Below are 26,324 nucleotides of genomic sequence, written 5' to 3'. Positions count from 1 at the left end.
TAGGAAACTAGTGTCTCAAGGAGGTTGTTGACTGTGTAGGGTCAGGTGGCCAAGAAAGAGTGTGGGGTGGGGTGGGGGGATCTGGAGAGGGAGCCACAGCATCAGGTGAGAGTCGAGGTGGCCGTGGCAGGGCGCAGAGGTCCAGGCTGCTTGCAGGTTTCTCCTGCAGCCAGGAAGTAAGGGCGGGTGGAGGCCTGGTAGGGGACGTGCTTCCTGGCATTCTGCCACCCACAGACCCCTCCAGCAGGTGACAGTAGACAGAGCTAGTGATCTGGGGGCTGTGTACGGGGTCTGGGCATGGGTTCTGGGTGCCGGCTGGCCTGGGATGAAGGCAGGAGTTCTCATGCTGGAAAAAGCAAATCTCCTCTTTAAGCATTTGAATGACACACAACTGAATCAAACTGGTGTCGGCCTGTGGGGCGCCACTGGTGCCAGTGTCCTCCCCGCCCTGCCCTGAACAAGCAACCTTATTAGCAGCTCTTGTGGCCCATCCAGCAAAGACTGCCAGGGAATGGGCTTGAGCTTCTGGGCCAGCAGAGAGTGGAGTGGCAGGAAGGGGCCACCAACCCCGTGCAAGGCTGCGGGACCGGCCCCGCGGGCGCTGGGTCGTCTTCCTCCTGTTTGACTCTGCAAAACCCTGCTTTCCAGTGAAAACCTTGCATGGAAGATCTGAGACTGCGCAAGAGACATACGGGCCACAGCCTGGCCCTGGCCCCAGCTTCCTCTCCGGCAGCTGCATGACAAATGGCCCCATAGGCAGAGCTCTGCTCCGCAGACGCCTGAGTGCCTGCTCTCCATTAGCTCTGCGGAGCCAGGCACACACTTGGGAGTCTCGTCAATACCCGGGGAATCATCCGGTTGCATTCAACAACATATCATTTGGCTATAGCTTACCCAAGAGCAAGGGCTGAGGCCCTGTCCCTGGTGGCTTCAGCCGGCGCCTGTTATCTGCACCGCCACGCAGCCCACCCCAGAAGGCCTGTCCCTCCGCCTGGCTTTCCCACCGTCTGGGAGTGTGATCTGGCCCCCGAGGTTCCCGGTGAGAGGGGTCAGGCAGGGCCCAGCATCCACCATGCTTCGGCCATTTTCCAGAGACAGGACTGGCAGGGCTGCTTCCTAGGGCTCCCTCCTCAGGCCTGATCGCTGGACGCCTGACTCCACTGGCCTGGATTCAGAGTACAGAATAGAACCCCATTCGGGAGAATCCTGAGGTCCCCCTGCTCCTCAAATATGGTTAAACTGGCCTTTCATGACTGCTTCTCCAGGGGCTCATGGCTCAACTTCCCCCATGACCCCCACCCTCACGGTGGACCAAGTGAACGGCCGGCCCTCTGTCTCTGTGCTTCACACCCCTTCTCCTCTGTCTCTGGGCACTGGACACCTCCCTGGCCCTGTCATTGCGTCTCTGAAGCCCAGCCAGCTGTTAGGGCCTCCTCTGGGTCAGGGCCTCTGTTGAGGGGCAGGTTTCAGCTCTGGGCCATTTATCCATCTGCATGGTGCTTATGGTGCTTCGGCCTTGCGGGCACTCTGCAAGCTGTCCTGGGGCCCCGCTCCCCTATGTGTCTCTGTTTCCCTGTAGGACTGGACGTTTGCATTGGCTTGGCCCTCTCCCCCGGCTCCCCAGCAAGCTCGCTACGCGGTGCACAGAGCACATCCATGCACCAGGTCCGGGCTCACCTTTCCAGCAACTCCAAAATCCCACCCCTCCCTCCGGTCCTCCCATGTGGCCTCGGCTCGTCTTCTGGTTCACACCCTCCAGGCTGCTGTTGTGATTGTCACAGCCCTGGGAATGAAGCTTAGAGAACCAAGTCGTTGTCCACATTGCGGGAAACTGAGCTGTGACCAAACCGGGGCCTCCACCCAGGACCAGCTTGTATCACCTTGTGATAGGACCACCCTGGTCCCTGTGTGTGTTGTTCCTACTGGTTTCTGTCAGCCCCCATCCCACCCTAGACCTGCACACACAGCACCCACCACTTGAAGAAGAACCTCTTTTTTTTTTTGAGACAGGGTCTTGCTCTGTACCCAGGTTGGCTGGAGTGCAGTAGTGTCACCTTGCTCACTGCAACCTCCACCTCCACCTCCTGGGGTCAAGTGATCCTCCCACCTCAGCCGCTTGAGTAGCTGGGACTACGGGCCGCCACACCTGGCTAATTTCTGTATTTTTGGCAGAGACAGGGTTTTGCCATGTTGCCCAGCCTGGTCTCAAACTCCTGAGCTCAGGTGATCCACCCACCTCGGCCTCCCAAAGTGCTGGGATTACAGGTGTGAGACACCACCCCCCGCCTGAAGAATCTCTTGTTTGTAAACTTATTCTCGGGATTTGTCCTGATTCCCATAGTAAGGTGGAATAGTGGCTAAATGGGATATTCTATAAACAGAGAATCTAAATGCTTTTCATATTAAATGGTCAAAAAAAAAAAAAATCAGCTGGGCGTGGACACCTGTAATCCCAGCTACACAGGAGGCTGAGGCAGGAGGATTGCTTGAGCCCGGGAGGTGGAGGTTGCAATGAGCTGAGATTGCGCCAGTGCACTGCAGCCTGAGCGACATAGGGAGACCCTGTCTCAAAAACAAAAAACAAAGAACTACACAAAAAAAGAAAAACTCAAAACTTCTTTATAGCCAGGAGAGCTTGAGTTACAAGGTCCTATAGCACCACACTCTTCTTCCTGCCAGGCCCACTCACGAAGGTGTCCGCGCCAGGCCGGGCCCTACACCTCCACGTGGTGGCGCCGGCTCTTTCGGCTGGAGAGGCCGCCCAGGGAGGCTGTGCCGCGCGGGTCCACGCCACGGGCATCCTGTCCTCCCGGGGCCGCGGGCTCGGGGCTTGGGCCGCCCTCTAGTGGCGGAAGAACGTCCCCAGGCCGTGGTCCGGACAGCGCACCCCGAAGTGGGACAGAGAGACGCCGAAGTGGCACCGAAGCTGCCTGTGGGGTGTCCTGTGTTCCTTTTTCAGCACAGCGCGGCCGCCCGAGCACAGTATTTCCCGCGTCTGCCCTGGTTCTGGCACCCGGTGAGCCCTGCAGACGAGTTACTCGCCCTTCTTCTGAACTGGGTCATCTCTGAGGTCCTTTCCACTCCGTGTTGCTTGCAAGTTTCCCGAGTGGCAGGGCAAGAGCTGTTTACCACGCACCCTGTTCTTCCTGGTCTCACGTGGCTTCATCTGACACTCAAGCAGCCCTTGAGGTGAGGGCATGGCCGTCCTCATTTTACAGATGAGGGAGCTGAGGCTCGGTGAGACCAAGTAACATGCCCAGGTTGGCTCAGCAGGTGGCAGAGCTGGGGCCAAATACCTGGCACCCAGAGGCAGGGCAGGAGCCCCTCCACGCACCCAGCAGGAACACGGCTGCGGGCACGTGGAATATTTCTCAAAGTCTACTATGAGCTGTGTGCCTTGGCTTAAAGTTATGGGGTCTGATAATTTTTTAAGCCATGACTAGAATTTTAAATCATCGGTGAAGTGAGTCTGAGAGGTTTGGGGCTTTGTTAACTTTCTTTCTTTCTCTTTCTTTCTTCTTTCTTTCTTTCTTTCTTTCTTTCTTTCTTTCTTTCTTTCTTTCTTTTCTCTCTCTCTTTCTTTCTCTCTTTCTCTCTTTCTTTCTCTCTTTCTTTCTTTCTTTCTTTCTTTCTTTCTTTCTTCTTTCTTTCTTTCTTTCTTTTTTCTTTCGTTTGTTCAAAATGGAGTCTCGCTCTGTTGCCCAGTGCAATGGCGCCATCTGGGCTTACTGCAACCTCCACCTTCAGGGTTCAAGAGATTCCCCTGCCTCAGCCTCCTGAGTAGCTAGGATTACAGGCACCCACCACCACGCCCAGCTAATTTTTTTTTTTTTTTTGTATTTTTAGTAGAGATGGGGTTTCACCATGTTGGCCAGGCTGGTTTCAAACTCCTGACCTCAGGTGATCCACCCGCCTCGGCCTTCCAAAATGCTGGGATTACAGGTGTGACCCACCGTACCCGACCGGCTTTGTTAACTTTTCTCCTGACTTCTGTCGGCAACCTCAGTCTTTCAAATGCTGAAGCAGCTTGAAAGTGAAAAATTCATCATCTCCTAGGACTGAGGTCTCAGGATGGAGCTCCAGGCCTACTCTGTTCTGGAACGTAGGGATCTCATAGGCAGGCAAGAGAGCTGCAGTCCTGTGTGGTCAGAACTTGGATGGGCGTGAGGTCTTGAGAGGTGAAGGCAGGCAGGCCCGTAATAAAGGAGGGAGATGGTCATTTTGAGCTCCGCTTCCCTTCCTCCCCTCTACCTCCTGGAAGCCCCTTCTAAGGAGTGGGACAAGATGGTCAGTGGACCTCCAGGACGTGGTGCTGCCAGCCTATGAGGGGCCGTCCTTGGGGCAGGTACTACCTGCAGACCATTCAGTGGCTACCTCTGTGGAAGAGCTTAGGGCTATTTCTCTGGGAGGGTACTATGGGGGGCCCACATGTGAGGGGACAATGATAAGTTTCATACAGGGCAGGAGGCAGCGTGTCCAGAGCGTGGAGTGACTGCATCCATTCATCTGTTTTTCTGCAGGTGGACAGCCCCTTCGGCCCAGGCAGCCCCTCCAAAGGGTTCTTCTCCAGAGGCCCCCAGCCCCGGCCCTCCAGCCCCATGTCTGCACCTGTGAGGCCCAAGACCAGCCCTGGCTCTCCCAAAACCGTGTTCCCGTTCTCCTACCAGGAGTCCCCGCCGCGCTCCCCTCGACGCATGAGCTTCAGTGGGATCTTCCGCTCCTCCTCCAAAGAGTCTTCCCCCAACTCCAACCCTGCTACCTCGCCCGGGGGCATCAGGTTTTTCTCCCGCTCCAGAAAAAGTAAGACCTTGATGCTATTGTTTCAGGTGGGTGCTGGGGTGCTGGGGCCCCCTTCTGCAGCCACACATCCATGGTGGCACCGAAGCTGCCCCGTGGCTGTAAGCGGCTTGGTGCTGAGTGCCTGTATCTGTTTCCCCCCACCCCCACTCCCCTCTAAACAAATCTCTCTCCCAGTTTCCACCTGTCACTTTCTTCCTACGCTAATCTATCAAAGCGTAATCCTTCTGGTCCAGCACAGTCCTTGCGTTAACTGTAAACATCCTGATACTCACAGTACAGCTTGTATGGACAATCAGATGACACACTTGCCTCCAGCCTTCTCTGGAAACTGCAGGCATGGAGCCAAGCTTAGGCCCTCACCCGGGGCCACAGGACCAGACTGCTTTGGTTAGCCCAATATGGCTTCCACTCTCTGTGGTTTGGTATTTGAGGGTTTGACTACACCTGTTTCTGGCAAATCCTAACTTTTTCTGTTTGGGGCTCTGGGCAGCAGGGAATGGAAGCTAGGAGGGATTTGCTGGAGAAACGGAAGAAGGAAATGTGAGCGTTTAAGAAAGAGTTCCGTAGGTTCATGAGTATTTGTGATCTGAGGATAGGGTATTTTCACTTGAGCGCCGTCGATGATAATATGAAATATACCGTGAACTATAAAGTTTATGGCGCTTACTTTCTCCTTTCCTTTGTCTATTCTTTCCAGTTCTTTCTACTGACTTAGAACATTTGTATTGGGAAAGATAGTGATGTGGAAAACAAATTTGTCCTTGACCATCAGAGGCCTGGGATAGTTCACCTTTCTCTCCAGGCTGATTTGTACTCAGAGAAACCGGCAATACTGTGTTAGAGCAATGCTTTATACCTTCAAGGCCAGGCGGCAGCAAGAGGGGAATTTCGGTGTTTCTGACTTCAAACTCTTCCATCAGGCAGCGGTGGCCATAGGACGAGAAGCCAGGTCTCTGTCAGCCTCACTTCTTCATCCACCACCTTGGAGGTGGAGGGGTTGGTGCGCCGTATTCTGTGTGAGTGGAGCAGATCTATCTCTTGGACAGATTTTGCGCTTTGTCTTTCTACATAAAACAAATGAAGGTGCTCCTGCCTGTGGGTTGTGTGTGTGTTGTGGGGGGCAGGTCCTGACCGTGCTCTACACACACCCCTCACTCAAGGCTGTGGGGTTGTCACAATTTCCTTTAATTTTATGCACTTTAGCCTTAAGGTGCCCCTTTCTTCCCCCATCTCCCTGTATAAACATCGTCTAGAGATGAGGGCTCAAAGTGCTGTACAGAGTTAGGGAATCAGGCCTGGCCTGATGGGAAAGCTGCGTGAGGGCTCCACGTCACACAGGTGGGATTTGTCGAAAAGAAGGAGGATGTGTCCGCAGTTTTCCTTGTTGGGGAACTTGCGATGTTGCGTAGATTGAATGTGCTGGGATTGGTGGATGAAAAGACAGGTGCCTTCAAGTGCTCCTAGTCAGGGGCAAGCAGGCTTTAGAAGAAAGGATGAGATTGTCTCCATGGTAAGGCCTGTGCTGAGTTAGGACAGGGCAGGCTTTCTGGGCAGGGTGGAAAGCAGCACAGGGAACCTGACAATCGGAAGGGTGCCAAAAGGAGTGTAGGAACTGTGAGCTGGCTCCCGTGGGAAGGTCTTGAAGCTCCGGCAGGAATCATCACCCTCTGCCTCCCTCTACATCATTCTCCTGCACAGAGCCCTCCAAGGGGGTGGGAGGAGAGGGCGAGAGGGAGGAGCGGGGAGAGAAGGAGGAGGGTCCCTGCAGGCAGAGGGTCCCTTTGGGAGCCCAGCAGTGGCACCAGGAGGTGCAGGAGAAGTCGTCCGGTCCTCAGGGCCTAGGCTGCAGCTCAGTACAGCATTTGGTGGGAGGTTTGGTGCTGTCCACTGTTCAGCCTGGGAAATGAGCTGTTCTTTTAGAAACTGAGTCCAGAAAGATCTCTTCTTGAAACCATATCAATTTCTTAAAGTATTCCTCCTTTTCACTATCTTTCATTGTTATTTATGTTTAGATTTTCATTCTCTTTCAACTGTTTTCTTTCAGTAACTGACAGAATTGCAGACAGACAGATAATCAAAGCTAGAAGGGACTGTAGGGAAACCATTTACGGGGAAGAAAGCATATGCATATAATAATTTGAACACAGCATATATGGGTGTGTGTGTGTGTGTTTTGGATTTGTATAGATGTATGTGCATATATGTATATGTGTACACACATATATACCTTTTTTATTTTTTAAAAGGACATGCATTGGACTGCTAGTGGTAGCTTCTACGTGAAGAATTAGGAGTGGATGGGTGGAAGGAAAATGTTGCTTTATCTGACCTTCCAATTTTTTGAGACTATCTTCACTTATTGGTAATTAAAAATGAATACATCTTGAAAAAAATGTCAAGCTCCCAGACCTGAGCTTTGGGGCAGTGGCAAGATGTGGAACAGAAGTTGCGGGTGTTGGTAACAGCAGAAGAAAGAGTTAGAGCCACCAGGAAGGCCTGGGGACAGCCAAGTCCCTGTGCTCAGGCTTAAGGGCTGGCTGGGGAAAGCTGGGGTGTAGCAGGGCGTGGAGAAGGCATGGGGAGAACCTACAGATGGCTGAGTGTGGAGGTCCAGGATGGGAGGTGGTGTTGCTTCATTCTGCATTGCTATAAAGGAGAACCTGAGGCTAGGTCATTTATAAAGAGAAGAGGTTAATTTGGCTCATGGTTCTGCAGGCTGCACAGAGTCATGGTGCCAGCATCTGCTTCTGGGGAGGGCGCAGCCATCCAGTGGGAGCCTCATGCCCACTGCACAGATAAAACCAATGCACTGAGATCTTGGTATTGTAGTAAAGTGTTTAATGTGAGGCCAGCCACATGGGAGATGGAGCTATCACTCAAATCAGTCTCCCCAAAGGCTCAGAGCTTAGGGTTTTTATGGACAATTTGATGGGCAGGAGGCTAGGGAACGGGCGCTGCTGATTGGCTGGGGATGCGATCATAGTGGTGTGGAAACGGTCCTCCAGCACTGAGCCAGCCTCTAGGTGAGGGCCACAGGGTCAGCTGAGTCATGAGTCATGGGTCTGGGTGGGGTCCATTGGTTGCCAGAATTCAAGTCTAAAAAATTATCTCAAAATACCAATCTTAGGTTTTAAATAGTGATGCTATCTACAGGAACAAATGGGGAAGTCACAAGTCTTATGAGCTCTGGCTCCATGACCCCAGAGCAGTACGAGATCATAGAAACTATACCTGCATGTTATCAGAGTTCAGGCCCCTCCCATAATCCTAATCCGTGGTCTTTCATTCATCTCACAAAGCTGGTGTGGGTCCCTCAGCAAGGAGCAGGTTGGTTTCAGGGAGGTACTATTATCATCCTTGCTTTCAAATTAAACTATAAACTAAATTCCTCCCTTGGTTAGCTTGGCCTCTGCCCAGGTAATGAGCAAAGCCAGCCAGCCTGTGAGGCTGGATGCAGGATGGATGGGCCAGGCTGGACCTTCTCCTGCTGTCATGATCTCTGCAAAGGTGTCTGCGAGGGCTTCAGCCTGCTTCCACCCCTAGAGGAAGGCAAAGGAAAGCCGGGGTATGCAGAGCTCACATGCAAGGGAGCAAGAGAGAGGGGAGAGGTACCGGAGTCTTTAAAACACCCAGCTAAGAGAGCAGGACTCACTGCTGCAGGGAGGCAACCCAGCCATTCAAGAGGCATCTGCCCCCATGACCCAAACACCTCCCACCAGGCCCCACCTCCAACACCGGGGATCCAGTTTCAACCTGAGATTGGGGGACAAACACTCAACCTCTATCAGAGGCGGATCCAAGACTCCCAGCACCTCCGGATCTCAGCGGGTCCCAGCAGACGCTGTGCTCACAGCGAGGGAACGCAGGCACAGGCCTGGGGATGACTCTGCCGGTGTCCGCATGGGGCGCTGCAGCAGTGAAGAGCTAGACCTCGAGGCCCAAGCTGAACCTGGCCATGGCCCCTTTCATCGCGGCCTGTGGTCTGCACAGGAGGAAGCTCCCAGACTCCCCTCCACCCTTTCCTTAAAGCCAGGGGCCGAGACAGGCAGGTGGAGTCAGAGAGTGAGCCTCCCAACCCATCTCCCGTATACTGCAGGAGCTCCAGCTGCAGGCTGAGGAATGTGGGGGCCGTATCTTCGGGAGGCCTCACCCCGGTAGTGTCCAGCACCCAAGGGGTCCTGAGGATGAGGCTGGGGCTCAGAAGCAGAGACCGTGAGGCCCCTGATCATCCTCAGCAATGTACCTGAAGGCCTCACTGCTGGGTGGGGGCCCACAGTCCACTCATAGCTCCACACCCCTGTGCCCCTAATCCACACACTGGGGTATATGAGCCCCTCAGCTACCTCTCATTCCAGAAACCTAAAACCGCTGCTTCCTCACCAAGGGGGCCTGCACTGCCCAGGCTGGACCTGCCATCTGCACCTTCCTCCAGGCCTGAGTGCGCTCGCTCTGTGAGCTCAGTGAGCTTGTGAATTGCTTTTTTTCCTATGGCAGAAGTGCAGACAGCTGCGAAGGGAGCAGGACCTGGGGCTGCCTGCTGCGGCCCGTGTGCACCCGGGGCCTGGGCCCTCCCTTGGGATGCAGGGAGTCAGGCACTGCAGCTCTTTATTGTTGGTGGACGTGGTGGGATGTTGGCCACTGAAGATGGGCCTGACTCCTGGCTCCTTTCGGCTGCCTTTTTCTGTTGAGTATTTCCAAGGCCCTTCAATGTCCTTGGCTAGAAAATCCCCAGGTTCACCATTCTGGCTTGTCAGGTACTGTGGAGAAGGCAGAGCCTGTTACAGCCCAGTTTCACCATCGGGATAGACAGCCAAGGGCCAGGCTCGGGAAGGCTATGGCATGGCTCACAGCTACTCACGAGGGCAAGGATTGATGAGGTTGGGGTGGGGGCATGGCTTCTTCAGAGAAGCCCCCTGGGATGGGGAGTTCAGAACAGAGCAAGCCTGGTCCCCAGGGCAATTGCTTATGTTGCTGCCCTTGAGAATCAGTGAGCCCAGCTCCTTGGCTTTCCCCGAAAGAAGCCATCCCTCCCCCAGCCCTATGGCTGATAAGGCACGAAGCTCCAGGTCTCTGTGCTCTGGTGTTACTTGGCTGGGAGGTCACCCTGAGCTCCTTCCAGATGGCCGTTCATTTGTGCTTGGCATGAGGCTGGCCTGGAGGAGGCAGAATCTGTCTGCTTTTCTCCGTACTTGAAAATCTATTCCTGGATCAAGGTTCCCAGACTATAGATTGCTCCCCCACTGCCCCAGAACTAACTTCTTGAAATTGAGCCTGAGAGTAATGCCGTCAGCCCGTCTGGAGGGTCTTAGGAAGAAACAGCCCCGTGAAAGCCACTGTGTCCACTGGAGGGATGTCATGAAGACTTCGTTCATTACTCAAGGCCCCTGGGAGGAACTTGCTGTCTGGTCTTGGTACCAAGAATAGCTGAACTTCTGATCAGCGGGACTGCTTTTGTCTCTAGCAGACATTAATCGTGTAATAGCACATTTCCTCTGTCTGCACTAGCTGCTAGAAGCCTTTGAACCAAATCTGGACGAAAGGCATTAAGGGATGCATTTCCAGCCTTTCTGAATCCAGTTTTGGTCCCTCTTCTTTTATATTCACATGACCACTTTTTTAACAAGCAAACAATGTATTGGAAGGATTTGGGGGCATTTGTGGAATTCAAAAAAGAGCTGAACCCTCAGGACTTAGGAAGGGAAGGAACCAGATTGGCCCTGAGGCCTCAGCAGCAAGAATTCATGGATCTTTCCAAGAGATTCAGAGAAGTCCTAGTCTGTGTGTCTCTCCATTTACTGTCCTAAATGCCTTGTCGCGGGATATCTGATTTACCCAGTTAGGATGCCTGAATCAGTCAGGGTGGGGTGGGGAGCAGGATCACACAGGAGAAACAGAGTGACCAAGAGCCGGGAGGTAGGGCGGGAAGTTCCAGGATAAGAGGTCCAGTTGGTAACCCAAAGGGGACTGTGGCATCCTGCCCTCCTTGGCCAGCATGTGTGCACGCAAGGATGCCTGCATCACACGTGGCCCAACGAGCCTACATACAACTGTGTAAGCTGCTTCCCCCATGGAGGGCGATGCAGCCTCACATCCAGCCTTGACATTAAGGAGGATTGGCTATGATCCCCTGTTTTCTGTCTTCAATCTCAGGGTAATGCCCACTTCTCCTCACGTTCTATTTGCATCTCATTTTTCTGTCCTGTAATTTATGGCGTACATGACAAACGTAGAATCTAAAATGTTGACAGGCTCCTCAGCTAATACTGATGTACACCAGAGCTTGATAAGCACTGTTTTCTTTCTTTTTCTTTTTTGTTTTTTCGAAATGGAGTGTCACTCTGTCACCAGGCTGGAGTGCAATGGCGAGATCTTGGCTCACTGCAACCTCCGCCTCCTGGGTTCAAGCGATTCTCGTGCCTCAGCCTCCTGAGTAGCTGGGATTACAGGCACCCACCGCCACGCCTGGCTAATTTTTGTATTTTTAGTAGAGGCAAGGTTTCGCCATGTTGGCCAGGCTGGTCTCAAACTCCTCACATCAAGTGATCCATCTGCCTCAGCCTCCCAAAGTGCTGGGATTACAGGTGTGAGCCACTGCGCCTGGCCAATAAACACTGTTTTCTATTATTAAGGGGAAAGAAAGCAGGAAGATGGAAGTTATGATCACTGTCATTGCAGAGGGAGAAATGAAAAAGGAAAAAGAGGTAATTCAATCTTCAGATACTCTAAGACAGGAGGGGGAACACAGATGGAGACCACGGTTCTAGATTCCACAGCTGGTCTTGGGACCAGCAAGTACCTAGGCTCGCTGGTGTTTTTTGCCCAGGGAAGAGAACCAGACCTTTCTTCTGGAAGGATCTGACCTCTCGGAGGCTGCCTGTATGGAGCTGCCATAGTCTTTCACTAACATTTGCCTTTGGTCAGAGGTACAGTAGCGTGAGGATTCGTAGTGTGGCTGGCGTTCTCATCATACTCCTTCTAGCCACCGTGGAGTATCAAACCTACTTCCCTTTGGTGATCAGAGTCGAACACCCCAACCAAAACAATGCCCCACTTTTCCATCTCTCCCTCTAATGCAGCAGTCAGCAAATGACAGCCCCGGGACAAAATCTGGCCTGCCACCTCTTTTTGTAAACAAAGCTGTCATGGAGACACAGTCACGCCCATCTGTGTGTTCCTCTCCTGCCACTTCCACACTTCAACAGCAGAACTGAGCAGGTGCAACAGAGACCCCATGGCCTGCAAAGCCTGAAATGTTTACCTGGCTGGCCTTGTGCCACAAGAATTATGAAGTGGCTGAGTGGCTGCAGGAGCTGCCAGAACAGTGAATCTTTAGCTTCAAAAGATTTTGCAAGTTGGTTTAGGGTGATCTTGCCTTTGGTGATGAGGGGAGGAAAGTGCATATCTGTGTGTTCATGAACTGCAAATAATAAGATTAAAGTCTTTTAAAAAGCAAGAAGAATCTTCCGCAGTCAGCAAGGCATGACCTCCGGAATGATTTAATCTCATGTGTTGCTAAATGTTGCTCCTTTTAAAAATCCGTGTGTTCTAAGTGCATATATAATTCTTTCAATCTTCTTAGCAACTCTTCTATTTGTACAATGTTTACCAAACCAGAAATTGAGGCACAAGGGCTTAAGTTGTGGAACAAAGACCACGCAGCTACGAAATGGTAAAGCCAAAATGTGAAGTCAGGTGGTTGAACTCTCAAGTCCACTTTTAGTCCAGGTGCTGACACTCTGCTTTAATGGAATAGATCTTAGGGATCTATAAACCAATAAGGGGATAACCAGCTAGTCATTTACGAAAAAATAGATAAAAGTGGCTCCTTGGTCATTTCTTTTTCTCTCTTTCTTTCTTTCTTTTTTCTTTCTTTCTTTTTCTTTCTTTCTTTGTTTCTTTCCTTCTTTCTTTCCTTTCCTTTTCTTTCTTTCCTTCTTTCCTTCCTTCCTTCCTTTCCTTCCTTTTCTTTCTTCCTTCCTTCCCTTTCTTTCTTTCTTTCTTTCTTTCTTTCTTTCTTTCTTTCTTTCTTTCTTTCTTTCTTTCTTTCTTTCTTTCTTTCTTTCTTTCTTTCTTTCATTTGCAGACAGGGTCTCTGTCATCCAGGCCAGAGCACAGTGGCAGAATCACTGCAGATCCTCAACTTCCCAGGCTCAAGCCATCCTCCCGCCCTTTACCCACAATAGGTGGGACTGCAGATGCACACCACCTTGCCTGGTTAATTTTTTAACTTTTTATGGAAGTTGGGTCTCAGTGTATTGCCCAGGCTAGTCTCAAGCTCCTGTATTCAAGTGATGCTCCCACCTCAGCCTCCCAAAGCACCTGGCTCTTGGTCACACCAAAATCATTTCCGTGTGGAACTAAACTGGAAATGTTGTAAGTAATGTGCCTCCAAAACGTTTGAATATCTAAATCTTGGGACGTCAGGCCTTTCTAGAAGGTGCAAAAAATATGTTTATGTTTGTGATATAAATATCCACAGCCTTTCTTGCCGTCTCTCGAAATTTGCAGGCTTGATTCTCGGAGCTTTGCTATATTGATGAGGTAGAGGAGAGCTGGATGCATTCCTGTTAGAAAGAATGAAGAATGTCTAAGAGAGAAATGCATAACGGGGGTCCAGTGAGTGAAGGGAAGATTCTAGAAGGTGAGTTTTGGTTGGAGAAGGTTTTGGAGAGTTTTGGAGCGTCATACCAGAGATTGAAGCCCAGTTCTTGTGCTGTGTAGGCTGGTGGGAGAGGGATAGAAGAGATGACCCCCTGAAAGGGGCATTATGTGTGTTGGGAATATAAGCCCACTGCCGGCTCCCAGGCGGCCTCTACAGACACCTCTTCAGATTTCCTGAAAGGACTCACCTTAGTAGAAAGGCCTTCCTTTGACACCCCGGATAAAGTAGTAGCAATCTCCTTGCAGGCATCTACACTACTGATTCCCCATAGGATATACTGTCTATTTACTTGTTCACTTGCCTGTCTCTCCTCACCAGAGTGTAAGCTGTCTGAGGACAGGGATTCTGTTTTATTCAAAGCTTTCTCAGGGTCTAGAATGGCGCCCGAAGACACTGAGCAAATTGTTTGAAACTAATACGCCAATAACTTAACTTGTTTTTCAATGCTTTCTAAAATGTGGGCTGATTCTTCTGAATACAAGATGATGGCTATACTGACCCAGGGATTTCAGTGGGTCATGTGTAAGCCCGACCAGGTTCAGAAACTGTGAAGGGACAGAGGCAATTATCATTGATGACATCAAGATGACCACTTCCATACAGCCTCCCACTCCAAATAGAAAATGAAACAAAACAACAATATAAACGTGAAAAACATGTGCTAGACCAGAAGTAAATGATGAATTGATGCAGGACTAATATCCCTAATGTACAAAGATATTTACAAACCAGTGAAGCAAATGACTCAATGGCCTGAGTCTTAGAATTGAAAGTTTTAACAGGCTCCTCAGGTGATATTGATATATACCCCAGAGCTTGAGACTTCTAGGAAAGATGGCATTGTACGTATTGCATGCATACAAAATGATTCCTCCCCCAGTTGTTCAGATACAGTAAAAGAACACAGAGCTCTCTGGCTTTGGAACAGAGTAAAGGAGGGAGGGAGGAAGTGGAATAATCCCTAAGCACCCACCTCCCATTCCACCACCAGCTTCACTCCAATTTAATGGTGCTGAGTTTTGGACTTGGGGATTTTGAAAGCATCAGCAGACTTGGGAAAGACAAGAAACGTGGTGCTGATAGAAGTGATATAATGTTTTCTTTTAAAATGCCAAAAATGTAAAGTGGAAATCGAAATTTTAGCTAAAGGAAAAGCATAAAGAATAACATAGCTGGAATGAAGACAGGCTAAAAATCATGCACGTAATGAGATAACTTTCTATGTTCTTACAGTAGTAGAAATCAGGCAGATCTTAGAGCCTGAAGTAAGGAACAGAGGAGGGCTGGTTATTTTTGTAAATAATCTATACATTTTGGGCAGATAATTTGATCATGCTTTGGCATAATTTCTGCAATGGTAAATGTGTGAGGTCATAAGCCCACAGTGCTGCTTGAATCTTAGGGAGCCTGTGGTTGCATTGGAAAATGGTCAACAGAAGACCCAACCGTGGCTGGAACCCCTACTTCTCAGCCTCTGCAACGCTTAGTGCTAAAGTCGGGGACGGGGAATGGGGCATGGTGGTTTGTTCACTGGGTTCTTCAGGAGGGAGGCCACTTTCTATCTCACCCCCCTGCAGCTCCAGGTGGAACTCCTGAAACCCAAGAGACAGGGCTACTCTGAGACTGGTTGATGTGTTTTCAATATGTGTGCTATTTGTAGGTCACTCCACAAGAATTAAGCTCCCCAGAAAACCTTTGAGACCTCAGAGCCCTCACTCCTCCCAGCACACCTTGCTCAGTGACCAGCAAAGTGTCAATTGAAGAATGATAAGGTTCCTGCATTTGGAAAAGATCACTTCTTAAAAAAGGCTGCAGCCAGCAGGTCACCATTCTGACAGGCTGGGAAGCATAGCCTCCAGCCAGACGCTGGAAACAGACACTTTGAGAGTGGAAGACAGGGATTTATGCTGAACAGAGTGGCCAAATATACATATTCAACAGGTTATAGGAGGAGCTATGAATATTCACAAAGAGGAAGCATAGACATGCATAATTGGCTAATTGTGTGCAGCATGCGTCCATGTTCACTTGGGGGTGGAGAATTAACCTTTAAATGGATTACAGTAGGCCCTGTATGTCAGAGGGTAAAGCCAAGGATGCGAAGACCCTCTGTGTGCAGCCTCCATAGGCTGGTCAGAGCCACTCCACAGTCAGGGGTCTCTTATCAGGAAGGAATGCTGGTCGGTTGTGTCGAACCTGCAAAAGGAAGGGGCAGCATCAGACAGCTGGTTGATCTTAGGAATGGAGCAAGTCTTTCAAAAGGGCAGGTTTCCATTTAACCCTTGGGGAAGGAAGCCTAATGGTGGTTAGCAAGGGAGGGGGTGTAATGAGGCACATCCGACCTCTCATCCCATTATGGCCAGGAACTCAGTTTTAAGGTTTTTCTGGGGTCTCCGTGGCCAAGAGGGGGTTCTTCCAGTTGGTTGGGGGCTTAGGACTTTAGCTTTATTTCTCAAAAGGTACTGAACTTGGCCTCCGTGGTCCCTAGCAGTGGACACACACACTTGGGCCAGCAGGTTAGGTGCCCACTCTATAGGGTGGGCATGCACCCTCGGCCGTGTCAGCCCAGCACCCCAGCCCCACAAGCAGTGCCACCTGCCCACCTCGTGTTTCCGCCACACCTCCCCAGATGCAGCTGCAGCATCCTTGCCTTCATGGCCCACGGGTTAGTTTCAGGGGCTGCCACACAGGCACCACAGGCTGCATGGTCTAAGCTGCCCGGATTCCTGTTCCCACAATTCTGGAGGCTGGAAGTTGGAATCACGGTGTCGGCAGGGCCATGCTCCATCTGAAGGCTCTGGGAGGGCTCTGTTCCAGGCCTCCCTCCTAGCTTCTGGCAGTTGCCCACAAACCCTGAGGTTCCTTGGCTCGTAGATGCGTAACTTCAGCCTCTGCCTTCATCATCCCATGGCCTTCCCCTGTATGTGTCTGTCTCTTTTCCTTTTCTTAAAGTGACAGCAGTCAAAGGAGATTAAGAGCCCACACTACTCCACTGCGACCTCAACTTAAGTGACTACATCTGCAATGACTCTGTTTCCAAATAAGGTCACCTTCTGAGGTTCCGGAAAGGAAATGAATTAGTGGGGGCACTGTCTAACCCAGCGCCGTCCACAGCCACAGCATCAACTGCATTCAACGTTCCTGGGCCATTTTCTTTGATGTTTACTCTCACTTGTCTTCTCTTCTTTGCTTGACTGAGGTTTGTTCTCAGCCTTTCCGCCTGGGTTAGTTTCTTCTTGTGACTCTTAAATGCAGCAAAACACCGTGGAAAGCTGCCTGCCCAGCACAGCTGACACAGCCCTTTGGTAAAACCAGATAGCGTCATTGCTCCCTGCACTGGGGGGACACCCTCCATGGAGCTTTGGAGCATCTCAGGGGGACAGGAAGGCCACAGTGCATTAGAACTCCAAGTCTGTTGAGGTCTTTCAAGTGGGGATTGGATTAGGAGTGGGTGAGAATCATGACACAGTGGCCCAGGATGGGAAGAAAGAGCAAGGCCACAGAGTCGCTGTTTCTTCAGGCACGGGCTGTCCTTGTCCATTGACTTAGTCCTGGCACCAACTGCAGCCTTCTTGGTCTCTTTGGAAAAATCTTGAAGACTGGCCAGGTGCAGTGGCTCACGCCTACAATCTCAGCACTTTGGGAGGCTGAGGTGGGCAGATCACTTGAGCCCAGGAGTTCAAGAGCAGCCTGGCCAACATGGCAAAACCCTGTCTCTACTAAAAATATAAAAATTAGCCAGGTATGATGGCATGTGCCTGTAATCCCAGCTACTAAGGGAGGCTGAGGCGGGAGGATCGCTTGAACTCAGGAGACAGAGGCTGCAGTGAGCCAGGATTGTTGCTACTGTACTCCAGCCTGGGCAATAGAGTGAGACTCTATCTCCAAAAAAAAAAAAAAAAAAAAAAAGGAAAAAAAGGAAGAGAGATCTTGAAGAACAAGTGTTCTAAGCTTTATTGATGAAGACTTACTTCTGATTTATTTAAGCTTTGCCATTGCTAATGGGGTTTTGGTGGGGTCATTGTAGGCCGTATTCCCCTTACCCTCAAGAATATCCTAAAATTTGGGCAGGAAGCTTGGCCTCTTGAATGATAACAAGGGGCTGGATGATATAGCCTAGAAGTTTGGGGGAGTTTAGCTCTCCACAGAGTAATACTTGACCGTAGGAACTGTGGCTTTGAGGAAGTTCTGCAGAAACCTCCTTCTCCTTGACGATGGCTGTGGATCCCCCCAGATATAGTTCCTTTCTAGAACCCTCCTGGAGGAGTCCCATGAGCCAAGTGAACACACTTTCTGAGCTCCCCTGCTCTTTATTCTGATTATTATGTTATTATTTGCAGCTTGTCGTGCATCAGCAGCCAGCATGACAACTCATTTCATTCTGCTTCACCTTCATCTTAATCCTTGCCTCAGCCTCTGCTTCTAGAGGAAAATGGCTGAGAGAAAAAGGAGGCTGTGGAGAAATGAGAATCTCTGGGCAGCAGCACTTAACTGTGGCTCCATAATCAGAATAAGAAGGAACCGGAGCTTCAGCCAGTTCTTCCTTTGAGCAGATCTAAGACAGAAACATTTGGTTTCAAAAAAGTCAGTGAGTAATGACTCACGTCACAAAGTGACTTGCCACAGGATGTAACAATTAGCTGGTACTCGTTCAGCCTCACTCATATGCACTGATATCTAAGTGGATGTGGAGGACTACAAATCATGACAGGTGTATTCATGTGCTAGGGCCACTGTAACAGCACCACAAACTGCATGCATTAAACAACAGAAGTTGGCCGGGCATGGTGGCTCACACCTGTAATCCCAGCATTTTGGAAGGCCAAGGCAGGCAAATCACTTGAAGTCAGGAGTTTGAGGCCAGCCTGGCCAACATGGTGAAACCCCATCTCTACTAAAAATACAAAAATTAGCCACACATGGTGGCAGGTGCCTGTAATCCCAGCTACTCGGGAGGCTGAGGCAGGAGAATCGCTTGAACCTGGGAGGCAGAGATTGCAGCAAGCCGAGATCGGGCCACTGCACTCCAGCCTGGGTGACAGAGTGAGACTCCATCTTTAAAAAACAAATAAAACAAAATGGAAGTTTATTATCTCAAGAGGCTGGAAGTCTGGAATCAGGGTGTGGGCAGGGCTGGCTCCTTCTGAGGCTGTGAGGGGGTCTGTTCCATGCCCTCTGTTCTTTCTCCTGGTCTGTGCTGGTCATCATTGCCATTCCTTGGCTTGGAGGCACAGCACCCAGTCTCTGCCTTCATCTTCACAGAGGTTTTTCCATGCACATATCTCTGTGTTCAAATTTCCCCTTTTTCTAAGGAGACTATCCCTATTGGACTATGGGACCCTCTGACTCCAGTATAACCCTCATCTCAGCTAACTACATCTTCAATGACCCTACTTCCACATAAGGTCACGTTTGGAGGTGCTGTGAGTTAGGATTTCAACATGTGACTTTTGGAGGGACACAATTCAACCCATGACATAGGACTATCAAGGAATGGATATGTCCTGCCTTCTCCATGATCGATGTGCTGAATGGAACAACACAGGCCATAGGTGTGGACAGAGTTGGAGAAAGATGAGTTTGTGGTAGGCTGGACTGGCTAGGAGTGGTGCTGTGATAAATGGAGACACTTTAGCTGGGCCTTGAAGGATAAATGAGAGGGAGCCTTCCACACAGTAGCAGACCCCAGTGTCTTCAGGTATCTGTGAACTTGGAGTCCTCTGATATCTTTTTCTTGAAACACACTAGTGCCTGGGAATAGGTCATCCCCATCCCCAGTGCCCCTTTCTAAAGTGGCCCGAGCCAGTGTTCCGAATCGGAGTGATAGCTGGTCTCAGCACCCTGCTTTTACTGTCTCCTGGGACTTATCCACGATCTGAGCTCCTCGCCTTTGGTTTTCTCCTTTTTAGTGAGATGAACATGTCTGTTGTTACCGAGTACAGGTTGTTGAGTGAACTGTGTTTGAGCCTCACTTCCCACCAACCTCCCACCTACCATTGTTGACTCCAAAATGTCTCCTTTTGACAAGACTCTTCCTGTAAGTTTCTCCCCCACCTCACTTCTTCCCCTCCCCACCATCATTTAAACGAAATGGATTTTGGTAAATGGGCTTTATTGCTGTAAGTGAAGTTGGAAGAACAAAGGTTTCAGATCTGCAGCCCAGCCGAGTCCTCGTGCAGCACATATGTGAGAAGTTACAGTGACACCTCTGTGTCCTTTGGGAGACTTTGTCATGGGCTGAGTGTTCTTTTGGTCCATTGTGTTCCCGTTCACACAGTGTCACAGATAAAGGAGATGAATTGAGTCTGAAATTGCTGTTTATTACAGTTCCTGGAGATGCTATAATACCTGAGTAGGATCTGCACACAATAGGCACTCAAAACCATTATCAGATGAATCGCCTGTCAACGTTAGGAAGGTCCCCAGTCCAGACACATGATGCCATCATCAGCATCAGGTTAGTGGGTCAGGAGTGCCAGGGGTCACACAGGAATGAAAATCAAGTTATCAGGCCAGGGCTAATTGGGGAATTAGGCAAGATGAAGAATTTATTTCAGGTGCAATTAGGTAGAGTTTTAAAATACACTGTAGGATTTCATTTAATCCTATAGTAACCGTTATGGGCTGTAGGATGTTCCCGGCAAAAATGGTTTGTGGAAGTCCTGACCCCCAGGACCTCAGAATGTGACCTGACTTGGAAATAGGGTCATGGCAGGTGTAATTATTTAAGATGAGGTCATTCATGTGGGCCCCCAGTCCAGAATGACTGGCCTTAAAAGAAGGCCCAGTGAAGACGGAGACCCAGGGAGCTGGTGGAGCTGAGATGGGGATGCCCTGGTGCCTGTGATCCCTGGAGCTGCAGGGCAGAAAGGGCTCCCCCAGGTTTCAGATGGTGATATGGTTTGGCTTCTTGTTACCACCCAAATCTCCTGTTGAATTGTAATCCCCACATGCTGGAGGAGGGGCCTGGTGGGAGGTGATTGAATCGTAGGGGCAGACTTCCCATTGCTATTCTTGCGATAGTGAATGAGTTCTCACGAGATCTGGTTGTTGAAAAGTGTGCAGCACTTCCCTGTCACTCTCTCCTTCCTGATGCCATGTAAGACGTGCCTGCTTCCTCTTTGCCTTCTGCCATGATTGTAAGTTTCCTGAGGCCTCCCCAGCCATGCTTCCTGTACAGCCTGCAGAACTGTGAGTCAATGAAACCTCTTTTCTTCATAAACTGCCCAGTTTCAGGTAGTTCCTTCTAGCAGTGTGAGAACGGACTAATACAGATGGACTGCGGGCCCACACACACCTTGACTTAGGCTCCCAGCCTCCAGAGCTGTGAAGGGATAAATCCCATTGCTTAAGCCCCCCCGGCCATAGACAGCAGCCAGAGAACAGACACAGCAAATGTCCAGGAAAGCTATGGCCACACAGCAGACAAGATGCTTGGCCTCTCAGCCATGATCTTCTCTTGTTTTCAGTGGGGCAGAGGGCAGGTGTGTTACCTTGGAGTCCGCACTCCAGCCTCCCCATGCTTCACAGATGGGGAAGGAGTCCCTGTCTCTTTACAACCTTGAGGCCTTGCCCCCACCTGCTGGCCCTGCCCACACGTCCTGGGGCCAAACCCTGACCATCCTGACACCGCCCCCACCTCCTGGCTCTGCCCCTAACCCACTTGCTCCTGGGAGCATGGTTGGGTGGGAGGGAGGGCAGTGTGAATGGGTCATGAGGTCTCCGGGCTTCTGGTGGGACTCATGAACTAAGGAGTTGACAGCACTCGTGTAGCCATCGCAGTCCTGGGATGTCTCCGGGCACCTCCCCGCTCTCCCTGGGTCATCTGACAGGTGGAGAGCTCTTGGCACTGGGGGTGGACGGTCAGAAAGTACTGGGCGGGGGTAGCAGGTCCCTAGGCCCTCAGCTCAGGTGTCAGCAAATCAGAGCTGGAGTTGAGTGCTCGTTAGCTTAAAGGACAAATAGCAAAATGAAAAAGCATCCAAGGAAGGGCGCCATTCTGGGTCTCTGGACAGCCTTTCTCGCTCCTGGAGCACTGGTCTCCCCATCACTCTCCTGGGCTGGGCTGCGCTCTGGCTTTGGCCCAGGGCAGTGGCCTGAAGTGTCCCCTGTGGCCATTAGAGCTGTGATTGCAGATCTGTCAAAGCGGCTGCTGCACAGATGTTTTCATCACCACTTTTATTATGTCATTCTCTTGCTAGAGACTTGAGAACACTCGAGCTGCTTGCCAGATCAGGGCCAGCTTCACCCCCCAATTCACACCCTGTCCACCTGTGCAAACACTGCCTCCCTCCTCTGCCAGGCTGTCTGCCCGTCCCAGCCCTGTCGAACTTGGTTTTAACTTTATTTGTGCCCCCTCCACCTGTAGTGTGCCTTTGTCCCTTTTAGACACCAACTCCTGTAGAGACGCACAAGGAGGAAAGCAGTGAGGCTGCGTGTTCTGTCCAGAGCTTGTGGGTTTCCGGGCCTGCGAGCTCCAAGGGGAGCCTGGGCTCAGGGCACCATCAACTACAAATGGGTGTTAAGGCTCGTCGGGTGACGCAGGCAGCAGCCAGACCGGGCGCGGCAGCTGGAGACAGACAGCTGGGTATGGCTGGCACACGAGGGAGGGCAGAGGCCGAGGGTCCATGAAAGAGGCCAAGGAGGCGTGTGGGTCACAGAGGCCCAGAAGAGTCCCTCAAGAGAGGGGCGATCAGCCCTGGAGGTCCTGCCAGGCTTTGGACTTGGCAGGTCATTGGTGATTTCCAAGAGAACAGCTTCAGTAGCCAGGAGGAGAAGGAAAGTGTGTGGGGCAGTGGCTGAGGAGCCAGCGAACTTCCTTCAAGGCCCTGGGGTCAGAAGCGCAGGTGGTGGCATCAGTGCCAGGAGCTTGGTGCTTGTGCAAGAGCCAGGAGCTCCTCTGCCTCTCCCAGCCCACCCCTGCGGTCAGGGTGGGACCACATGATGGAGTTTCACCAAAAGGAGAGGATAAGCATCGCTTCCCACCCAAGACATCAAGAGCAACCTGTGCGCTGGACTCTGTGCCGGGATGGCTGGAGGCAGAGACACAGAGGTGAGGAGGGAGAACGCGAGCAGGAGACCCGCCTCAGCGTGAGACCTGCCTTGGCTGCGTCTGACTGTGCGTGGCCTTTTTAGGGGCTTAACTTAGATTCTGGGGCTTAGTTCTTACTGTGGCACTTCCGAGCCCACCCGACAATTAAGGCGAGCTGGTAGCAAGGGGATGGATTCAGGTTAATGGACGTTTTCAGTTGGTTCTTTGTAAGGTGGGAGAACCACGTGCAGGCTGAGAGGGGAGGAGCCAGTAGAGGGAGCAGGGACAGAGCTGTCACGACTCGGGAGCCCTGCCCATCTCTAGTGCTGGCTTTTGTCCCGCTCAGGCTGCTGGCTCATTTGCTTTGGGGGATGCCTCCCATTTGTCCCCATGGTCTTGATGAGGCTGCTTGTCCTCCCAGACCTGCCCTTACCCCAGCCAGCGATCAGTCAGGGAGCCGCACTATGGGCATGCGTCTGAATGTGCCGTGTGCTCTGTAAAGGATGCTTCTTAGGGTTGCAGATGGACCTCTCTTGTGTCCCCCACCCCTCAGTGTTTAGCAGTGGGCTTCAGTGGGGTTTGAGTCCAATTCTGAACACATGGCAATCCTGCAAGGCAGCTGCTCGTCCTGGCAGAAGGCAAGTGGCTTGTTCTACAGCACACAGCTCAGAGGTGCTGGTCGATGTGCGTGGGCTAGTCTGCCCCAAACACAGAGGATGCTTGGCATAGTTTGCCTCTTTTCCACCAAACCCCTGTATTTTGCTCCCATGAATAGCTGACCTGTCCATGCCAGCCTCCCTAGCCCCTGTCCTCACTGAACTAACACTGCCTTTCAGTGGTGGCTCCTTAGAGGCTCCCAGTAGGCCACCGCTAGGCTTCTTGTGCCTGCCTACCTGCTCCTTCAGCTTACGTATACGTTGTGTATGTAAGAATTGACATACATGTGTGAGTACGTGTGTCAGTACTGTGAGATAGCCAAGCCTCCTTCCCCCATTGGGCGCATTCTTGCAACATTTGCCTGCCTGCTGCAGAAAGTCATTTCCCACCCTGGAGATGCGTGTGGGGGAACCTGCTGCCCTCGGCTACCACGCAGGGCCTTCCTCTCGTCTTCTCCCCACCTGTCCCGGGCCCTTTCTCACCCTAAGTCCATCACATTTGTCTACGTGCACAGTTTGTTCCTCACTGAGGTGCGCAGCAGACTGTGCTAACCCGTTGGACAGTGGCTGCCTCTTGTTTCTTCATAGCAGAACCTGGTTTTACTCAGGGCACGGCCCCAGGCCATGAGCTGTAGTTGGTCTAGTTCAGTCGGAAGTATCCCTTTCCCACGTGCCAGTGAATGGGAGAAGTCGGCCAGGGATTTAAAAAAAAGTGCCTCCCCTAACAACAACAAAAAAGACACACGAGGATAAATTTCCTTTTCTTCCTTTGGCTGTGGCCTGGGGACATGGTTTGTAGGGCCACGAGGACAAAGGTCAAGGCACAAGGTGGCTGAGCGGAAAATTGGGCAAGTGATTCTCCATGCAGTTGGCAGCACCGATGTCACTGCCCAATGGGTCCTCCCACCTCTTGCACAGGGAAACTCAACCCACTGAGACCACAGCATTGCAGCAAAGAAAGAGTTAACTGACACGAGTCTGGTCATGCCATGCAGGAGACAGTTATCTATCAAATCAAGTCAGTCTACCTGAAGGCTCAGAGGTTAGCAGTTTTCATGGATAGTTTGGCGGGCAGGGACTAGGGAATGGGTGCAGCTGATTGGTTGGGGATGCCTTCAGAGGGGTGTGGAAAATGACACTGACTCCGCCTCTGGGTGGGGCCACAGGACCGGTTGGGTGGTGAGTCAGGAGTCCAGGTGAGGTCAATTGGTTGCCAGAAATGCAGAAGTCTGGAAAGACATCTCAAAAGGCCAATCTTAGGTTCTCCAATAGTGATGTTATCTACAGGAGTAATTGGGGAAGTTACAAATCTTGTGACCTCGGGACAATGGCTGGTTATCATTTAACTACACCTACATCTTAGCAGAATTCAGGCCTCTCTCATAATCCTAACCTTGCGGCCTCTCATTAGTTTTGCAATGGTGTTTCAGTTTGGGGAAGGGCTAGTATCATCCTTGCTTTAAACTATATGTAGTTTAAACTATAAGCTAAATTTCTCCCAAAATTAGCTTGGCCTGTGTGTGCCCAGGAATGACCAAGGACGCTTGGAGGTCAGAAGCAATATGGAATCAACTATGTCAGATTTCTCTTAATGGTGATACTTTTGCAAAGGCAGTTTCACTAAGCTGACCTGCTTTGCAACTGCCTACCTACTAACTGTTCGTTATTGTAGGTGATAAGCATCCTTGTGGCTTTGCCTCCTTTCAGGTATGTTTTTCTGTACATGCCATGAAGCCATCCTAACTTTATCCTGACACATCTCCTTGCTCCAGCTATGGACAAGATGTGCTGTTTGGCTGAATGCAATCATGGCCAAACTGGCAGAGCTGGTCGAGAATCTTCCAGACGGAGGCCCGGAGGAGGGGGTGGAGCACGGGAACACAGACTTTAACTGCCCCCATGCTGTCAAGGAGAGGAAAGCAGAGTGAGAGAGTGGGTAGTGGGGTGGGTGCTGCTTTGGATGGAATGGCGAGGGAAGTCTTCTCTGGTAAGGAGACCACAGTGGAGCCAGAGAGAAAGCCACTCAGAGGTCTGGGGCAGAGGAAATGCTAAGTGCGCATTAGCAAAAGCCTCATGCTGTAGGGCGGTCCCCAGCTTTTAAAAGACTCTCTTGGCCAGGCACAGTGGCTCATGCCTGTAATCCCAGCACTTTGGGAGGCCGAGGTGGGCGGATCACCTGAGGTCATGAGTTCAAGACCAGCCTGGCCAACATGGTGAAACCCCGTCTCTACTAAAAATACAAAAATTAGCCGGGCATGGTGGGTGCCTGTAATCCCAGCTACTCAGGAGGCTGAGGCAGGAGAATCGCTTGAACTTGGGCAGCAGAGGTTGCAGTGAGCCGAGATCCTGCCATTGCACTCTAGCCTGGGAACAGAACAAGAATCTGTTTCAAAACAAACAAACAAAAACACCCAGCTCTCTCAAAGAAGAAGTAAGGAAGCAAAGCAGGCTGATGGAGACAGGCTTCTGGGAAACCTGGCTGCTCAGGTCTGGGCTCTGCCTGCTGTATATTCACTTCTCCTAGGTTCTCTCTGGCCTGCCTCCCATCTCAGCTTCCTTTTTTAAAAAAAGAAAAGGCTAATCTTTGATAAATTCCCACATAATCTGCAATGAACAGAGAAGCTCTGTAGGAATGACTTGATGCTACCCCACCACAGCCAGCATCTTGGGACAGCTGCTCAACCTGGAACCCCGTACTAGAAGGAAGAAAGTCAATGTTAAATCTCTCCCTCGTTCAAGACAATGCGGCCTAAACATTAGATGCCTTTTCACCTTTATTTTCTGAATGTCTGTTTACATCTGATTTCACTCGTAGAAAAAGTCTAGGTGAGAGAGTAGGTCTGGGTCCCCTTGGCCCTGAGAACAGCTGGCCAGGCGGAGCACATCTCTGGTTTTTCTGGCTTTGTGACAGAGTGACCACTAGGGGGTGACATAGCCCCACATGCTGAGTCTGGTGCTGGGAGCAGGTTGGTGCTGCCTGGGGGAAAGCAGCAGGGGTCGTTCCTGCCTGGGTCTTTTCCAGTGCGGTTCACCTTCAAATGCGCCTCCCAGACAGAAGAAAGCTGGTGTTAGGAGGGGACGAGGATACCTGCCTGCCCAGGCCTTTCAAAGGGGAGTTGGCATGGAGGACATTCACCTGCACCACGTTACATGAGAACCTGCTAAGTGCTGGGCC

General features: G+C 51.1%; 1 protein-coding gene across 6 annotated transcripts in view; it reads left to right on the top strand.

The window, feature by feature from the left end:
- PRKAG2 (protein kinase AMP-activated non-catalytic subunit gamma 2) overlaps positions 1–26,324 on the top strand; it is a 333,499-nt gene that overhangs the window by 95,053 nt on the left and 212,122 nt on the right. For all 6 annotated transcript variants that reach the window (XM_032762260.2, XM_032762259.2, XM_058428208.1 and 3 more), the window contains exon 3: positions 4,521–4,800. In XM_032762260.2, the coding sequence (XP_032618151.1) occupies positions 4,521–4,800 (280 nt within the window). The remainder of the gene's footprint in view (positions 1–4,520; positions 4,801–26,324) is intronic.

The sequence above is a fragment of the Hylobates moloch genome, unplaced genomic scaffold (assembly GCF_009828535.3).
Source record: "Hylobates moloch isolate HMO894 unplaced genomic scaffold, HMol_V3 SCAFFOLD_1, whole genome shotgun sequence".
Taxonomy (NCBI): domain Eukaryota; kingdom Metazoa; phylum Chordata; class Mammalia; order Primates; family Hylobatidae; genus Hylobates; species Hylobates moloch.
Note: the sequence above shows the minus strand (reverse complement) of the source record. Positions and strands in the feature narration are given on the sequence as shown.